At 41.3% G+C, this 7,512-nt stretch overlaps 1 protein-coding gene across 1 annotated transcript; it reads right to left on the minus strand.

Annotated features, from left to right (window-relative positions):
* Positions 1–2,666: 2,666 nt before the first annotated feature.
* LOC122014853 (cyclic dof factor 3-like) lies at positions 2,667–6,992 on the minus strand. The gene is made up of 2 exons (XM_042571325.1): positions 6,335–6,992; positions 2,667–4,472 (listed from the first exon to the last, which is right to left on the minus strand). The coding sequence occupies exons 1-2, from the start codon at positions 6,515–6,517 to the stop codon at positions 3,102–3,104; spliced, it is 1,554 nt and encodes a 517-aa protein (XP_042427259.1). The 5' UTR covers positions 6,518–6,992; the 3' UTR covers positions 2,667–3,101.
* Between the last annotated feature and the right edge of the window lie 520 nt (positions 6,993–7,512).

Genomic DNA, 7,512 nt, shown 5'->3' on the forward strand with positions numbered 1-7,512 from the left:
TACTCTAAAGGTTCTTCTTAGCATTGTGACTTATTAAATTTATTAGATTTAATGTATTTACTAAATTTTCTTACCATTAAAGTCGCTTCATGTCCATCAATTGACTCGTCGGAGTCTGGATCGTCCGTTTTTGACTTTAGGGCAATGTTCTGGCTCGGTCCTTTTCTTTGTCTTATACATCGAGATTCGTGTAATTCGAAAGTGGAGAAAAGATTTTCTAAAGTACTCACCTCAAGATCTTTGGAGATATAGTAGGAGTCTACTATAGATGCTCATTCAGGTGTTCTCGGAAATGCATTTAAAGCATACCTTAGTGTGTCCCGATTGGTTACCATTTCTCCGAGGTTTGTTAGGCTGGTGATTACCTCCTTGATTCTCCCGTGTAGTTGAGCAACTGATTCACTTTCTTCTATTCAGAGATTGCTGATTTGGTTCCGGAGTAGATCCTGTTTTGCGAGTTTGGTTTCAGACATACCTTCGTGTAGTTCCAGGAACTTCTCCCAAAGTTCCTTTGTTGATTTGTAGCACCGATTCTATTGACTTCTTGCGGAGGTAGCATGCTCAGTAGATAGAATTTGGCTCGTCCATTTGCCACGAAATCTGCTTGCTCATTTTTGGTCCATTGATACTCCTTTTTGTCTTTCGGTACTACACATTCATATTTTAATATTAACAATAAATCAAAATCAGTTTTAAAAAATACTTCCATACGTTATTTCCAAGATGCAAATTCTCTCTCAAATTTTGGTGGATAGATTGTCGGTCTGGGCATCGTTTCGGTGTTTCAACCAGCGGTTAGTCCTTCTCAGGCGGTTGGGCTATGATACCACCTATTAGCGCAACGGGGCCGGCAAGAGGGGGTAAATTGCATGTTAAGAAATAAAAAGAACCTTTCCTGTTCTTTCAACTCTAATTAAAAGCAACAATAATGATAAATTAAAATAACGACTAGAAAGAAGAGGCATAAGGTTTACTTGGTTACAACCTAAATGGTTGTTAATCCAAGGCAAGTGAAAGCGCAATAAAAATCTCCTTCGTTGAAGGCGAAGAAGTCTCTTACTCTCGTTAAAAGGCTCAAGCAGTTGCTAGGAAATGATTACAAGAGTTGATATTAATTTCCTAGGTCCAGGGGTCGTTTTATAGCCCCTGGGAAACTTTATCCGATGCGGCGCCTCCAACAAGCTGGAAGGCGCCACCAGCAAGGTAAGTACGGATAAAACCTTATCCTCTTTCAATGGAAGAATTTGCCTAGTCGAAGGCGCCTTCGTACTGTTCATCGAAGGTGCCTTCCAGCCATGGAAAGCGCCTTCCACAGTGAAGGTGCGGAGGCGCGTGGAGGCACCTCAAAGGCTTGCGGAGGCGCCTCGGAGGCTCTCGGAGGCACGCAGAGGCGCCTTCAACTCCCTTTGAAGGCGCCTCCAGCAGTATTTCCAGTCTTCTTTTTGCTCTTTTACTACTCCGACCGCCTGGGTGATCGCAGACATCCGAGATAGGGCTCACCCGAACCCATTTCCCGATCTTCTCCTTGAGCAAGCTTCCGCTCTGACTTCTCGTCCCTCGGAACGCCGCGCACGTCCTTCTCATCCACAGATGTACTCTTCCGCAACACCTCGTCCCTCGGATGCACCGAGTCCGTCGGCTCCCTTCCCGTGTCATCCTTCTCACTAACTACGTCTTCTGCTCGACTTCTTGTGTTCCTAAACTCTTGTACACTTAGACACAAGGATCAAACACAGCAAGACCTAACTTAACCTGATTGATCACATCAAAATAACCACGGGGTTCCAACAGCATATCGCAAAACGATCATGATTTTATCCAATTTTAACAGTCTAGAAAATAATTTTCAAATGTAGAGGAATCATGCATTTCAATCTAATGCTCTAATACCAATGAAGATTGAAATGCATGGAATAGTCAAATACAAAACCGTAAAACTTACAACGATACGCAAGGATGAATCCCGTTCTTCATGCTCATCGCCGGAAGATCCGTGCTTGCCGTCCAAAAAGCAATTACGAACGAAAAGTCCTTCAAATTTCATAAACTAAATCCCTCTTCCACCGACGATGTTCTTGTCACTGATATAAAATCAGGCACCCCCATGCTTCACTTGGACACTAGAATATATACAGTGAAGGTTACTTGTAGCAGCCGGTTATGGGCAACTGTGCAGAGTGCAATGCAACTGCACATCGTGCACGTCCTGTACACGCCCCACATCTAATCGTTCGAATTTCAAGGTTGGTAAGGAATGCATCAACTTAATTCAAACTACTAAGACAGTTGAATTGTTGAACCACTTGTATTTTTAGAGTATTCTAGCTTCTCTATCCAAAATATATAATTTAAAATAAAAAATTACTTTATTAAATTTAGATATTCATTTTTTAATACACCATATACTAACCTCCTTAATTCATTCTCTTTTCTCTATAATATTTAGGGAATGTAGATGCGCTTAAATATATATATATATATATATATATATATATATATATATATATATATATATATATATATATATATATTCGTGGTAATGAATCGCGGTGTCAAGGTTGAAGCACAATGGTAATGGAGGCCGTCACTCGATCTCGATCTTCTGAAGTTGGATAGTGATCTAAAGCTGAAAGAAGAACACAACTAGCTAGGTTCTACTGGACAAATACGCATCTGAACTCAAGGTCATTGCTTATATTCACAAAACAAACAAGTAAAATTCCCTCTCTGAGCTTACAAACAAGTAATTTAAACATCTACAACTTTCACTGCCCAGATAAGGTTTATTTCTACAGTTATAGGCTCAATCTTCTTGTCATGGTTGGCGACACCTGTGATACAGGAGATTATAAATACTTTAATATCGTATTTACAGCAGGAGTTCGTCCTTGAGCAATATAGAGATTTCGACAAGCCTCATGATTGTGCCAGCTAATTTCACTAGTAGCCGAGGCAAATTCTATTGTCAGTGTCTCAGGTCTCATGATCCTGCTTCCTTGCTAGCATTTGAAAGCAGTGCCAAATCCTCGCCAAGCAATGTCTTCAGTTCTTCCAATGCATTTGTAAATGAAAAACTTACTATGTAACTTCAGAGGTTCTCTTCAAGTGGTTTCTTGGAAGGATTGCGATCGGGAGAGTGCGGCAGGATTCGCATGTAGTACCTGTTCAGCATCAAATTTGCGAACCTTGTTTTCAGCCTTCGAATGGAAGATGCTACCCATATCAGGCTTGATGCCTAGGGTAGCCCATATAGAACTCTTTGCAGCTTCATTTGGATCGTCTATTCTAAGTGTTTTTGGAACCCACAGAGACTTCTCCATCTTCTCCTCGCTCAGCAAACTTGAATCTCTGCAATGCTTGCCCAAAGTCGGAGAGACAGCCCCAGAATGGCCGCTATTGCTTGTAGAGGATGATGGAGATATGCAGCCCTCGGATTGGATCATTGGCGGGTTCCATGCACCATTGGGCCAGGCAGCAAAGCCCCAAAAGGGAGCAGGCATGAAAGGAAAAGGGAGTGTTCCTGCACAAAAAGGAGGAACTGCCATCATCCCTCCTGGACTCCAAGGAATTGAACTTGAATTGATGTTGCATGAACTTTCTGATGAATGTCGACCAACATCCACAGGAACAAGAGGGTTCCATACGGGAGTACACGGATAAGCCCATGGAGCTCCAGGATAACACTGCAAATGAGGCAAAGGTGCGAGTCCATTATGGAAACTTTGTGTTCCAGTTTGTTCCACATCTGCTGCACTTTTAGCAGGTCTATTTTCCTTCACATTGGTGACTTCAACAGCAGATGCACAGGAAGGTTCTTCCCTATTTTCTCCGCACGTGGGGCCTGAATCAGCATTTGGAACTTGCTCTCTGATTTTGAGAACCGAAGCTATGGATTCACAAAGAGGAACTTCCTGTCCAAATTTAAGGACGGTCCCATTTCTGACCAGAGGTTGCGGAGGGTTGGAAGGCAAGCATGGGATAGCTCGCTGAAGAGTATCCAACTGAGCAGACTGCAATCCATCGGAAGGGACAACTAGATTACGACATTGCGAAGAAGAATTCTTACTTTTGCGCCTACCAGCACCCACAGGGACATTTCTCATTGTTCCACCGGCAGTCCAATATCTCTGACAGTTCTTGCAGAAGTGTCTAGGTTGGTTGACATTGTAGTTGTTGTAATAGCAGAATTTGGTGTCCATACTGTTACATCGAGGACACGGTAGAATTTTATCAGGCTTTTTGAGGACCCTTTTGGTTGCAGAGCAATCAGTCTCATTCTCGGCATCTTCAAAGTTAGCATTTGCTGTTTCTTTTTCAGCTGTAAGGGATATTTTTTCCTCATCGTCATTGCTATTAGTCAAACTAGAACTATTTGGTGCACTGTCATTCTCTTCAGCAGGTGCAATAGGTGAAACATTGCTGATTTCCTTATCTTTAAGGCTTTCCTGATCGGTTACTTCTTTAGTTGTATCCTGAAAAAAAAAATACAAAGAAGACCATTTAAAACTAAAAAGTCATTAGAATAACTTGTCTATAGAATTTCATTGGCAGCATCAATTGTAAAGCTACAACAATAAGAAACATCGTTGACAATAAAAGCTCACCGACCCAACCTACAACGCATGGTTTCCACTATTTCACTCTCTGACCAAACTAAACTAAAGCCTCCCCCACCGCAACCGAGCCCGCTCTAGCTCACTGCCACTTGGCATGGGCAGATGCTGCCCTGTCCTAAATGGCTAGTCATCATTAGATTCTGCATTGGAACTGTGTCTATCTATCAGTTTGTGGAACAAATTATTACTGCTACTAGCTGTTCCACATATTTGCCTCTTGCAAATGAAATTGTCCTTACAAGATGTCTAAACCTTTTTGTTTCATAAATATAAAGCTTTAGTGAACTCCTACATACATCCACACCTTATAAGCTTTGACTTATATTAAATTCTCGACTTCATTTGCAATTTAAAAAAAAAATGAAGAGGTAGATTGAGAAATGAAAGTTAATCTAAAAATGGATGATTATCCTAAAATTGAAACACCACATCAATGTTTTCACTATCTTAGTATGAGCTTCTTGCTCATTCTTTTCCCTGCTTTAGTATGTTCATAACAGATTTGTATACTAGGAAGCAGAAGCCAAAATGAATGGTAGATGGCATCCCAAGGATATTCAAGAAATTAATCAAACCAACATTACACACGACTAACAGATTATTGCACTTAAGTGGTGATACAAGAAACAATATCCAGTGACTTATTTAGCAAAAGATTCCAGTAAATTCAAATTATATGATATTTGCTAGTTGACACCACAAAGAAACAAAATACCCAAATCGTATATTTGTAGAAAATAGAATTCAGAAACCAACTCTATGATATTTGCTGGATGGAGACCTTCAAACATGTGTCGACCCAATTAAACAAATCCCATATCTTCAGTTCTTTTATTGCAAACCCCATATTTTACCTCCATTAGTGTGTATGTAGATATATATGTTTTCCACTTATAATAGATAGCCTATTCCTAATTATTGTCCTTGATCTTTTGAATAACAGATCTTCAAGCGATTTTTTTTTGTTTAAAAATTGTGAATCTCTTTTATATATATATATTTCTTATCCTTCCTCAGAAACGAACCCTGTTATGTTTGAATAAGTATTCAGCTTTAGCATCCATAAGTTTTTTGTGTGTAACATGTAACAACCTGACCTGGATATAATTCAACGCAATTAGTCTAATCATAACTGAATCTCTGCAGGTCAATTGAAGCTGCACGAAACCCTCGAGGACATTATAAATAGCAAATATAACAACATGCTTCAACTTTTACTAGCAATTGAGGCAAAAGAACCTCAATTTATCACTGGTCTCAATAGCACAAAAGGAAAGAGGTTTAAAGTAAAAGCACTCAATTCATAGAAAATAATCATAATATAATGATAAAAATCAGATCTAGGCCTCTGAATCTCTGATAACAAAGTATAAGGTGTTGTTTTTTATCTGCAAAATCCTCAAAAGTCTAAAGAAGTTTAAAGGTTCTGTGAAAAGAGAATCAAGAGGGACAAACCAATCAGTTAAGAAATTCAAGAGCTTTTCTCGATTCAAGAACTCATCAACCCCATCGTGTTTGTATCATATAGAAACGAGGAAAAGGAACTCGATTCTCCCTTCGAATAACCACCAACAAAAATTAAAACCCAAATCCGAACAATTTCGCCCGACGACATACTTAATCAGAAAAAGAAGCAACTTTTTCAACGAAACCCTAAGTAAAAAAGGCAGGTAGCAATCGAAGAAAACAGATTAAGCCAGTTGAATCTCCACTATTACCTTCTGCCCCTCCGCCACATACACAGAGACCTCCTCCTCTTCCTCCGCCTCCGCCTCAAAAACCTCGTCCTCCTCCGCCGTCGCAGCGGCGGCGGAAGCCGCCACCGGGATGGTGGCGCCAAAGAGCTTGATAGCCGGATCCCTCCCCTCCTCCATCTCCCCTGCGCTGCCCGATCGCTGCATCCAAGACTTCAACAGCAAATCCAATCGCCTCAGCTCCGCCTCCGCCTCCGCCTCGCTCTCTGTGAAACGAAACTGAAAAAGAAAACGAAAAGAGACCGATTTATCCCACTCACTCTTTTCCCCCCAGCCCCGCGACCGGATATCACCGGTGCCCTAGCGCCACGTGCGCATCCGAGTCGGCGCTGAGGAGCGCTCTCAGCCACGAATTCTCGTGGCCGGCGATCCCTCCCGATGACGTCATCGTCCTCCACTCAAAAAAGGCAACGCAGGAAAAAAGGAATTGCGCGAACTACAACAGCCCCGCGCACCGCCCTCCACGTGCGCGTCCGAGTCGGCGCTGAGGAGCGCTCTCAACCACGAATTCTCGTGGCTGGCGATCCCTTCCGGTGACGTCATCTTCCTCCTCCCAAAAAGGCGACGAAGGCAAAGGATTCGCGCGACCTGCAACAGCTCCGCACCGCCCGCCACGTTGAACATCCGACGCCGTCCACTGCGAACGCTGGATCCTCCTCCTGCTCGTAGATCTCCCACCGACTGCACAACCGCCACGTGTCCGTCAAGATTGCGACATCAAAAAAGATAAGATAATTTATAAGTAAATAAACGATATTTTTTTAATATTAATAAATGGTCAGAACAGGCCCTTTTGATCCACAATTAAGATCAGGACATGAATTAAAATACAATAATTCACGGCCACAATTTGAAAAAAAATCTGGATAAAAAGCTATCAATTAAATAGACGCAACCATAAAGAGTGGGTCACAAAAAAAGATGACTTTGGCAAACACCTTTTTCATGGCTTTTTCCTCTTTATCCCTTTTTTTATATATTTATTTATTTATTTTTGATGGCTGTGAAAGAAGGATCTTCTTTTTTGCTCCTCAGTCATTTGGATATTTATTAATTTAATTTAATTGATACTGTCCTTGTGTTCTTCATGATCAACTGTCTGTCGCTTTCCTGCAAATTGTTTATGCAAGATTTTTTTTAGA

The sequence above is a fragment of the Zingiber officinale genome, chromosome 8B, assembly GCF_018446385.1.
Source record: "Zingiber officinale cultivar Zhangliang chromosome 8B, Zo_v1.1, whole genome shotgun sequence".
Classification (NCBI taxonomy): Eukaryota; Viridiplantae; Streptophyta; class Magnoliopsida; order Zingiberales; family Zingiberaceae; genus Zingiber; species Zingiber officinale.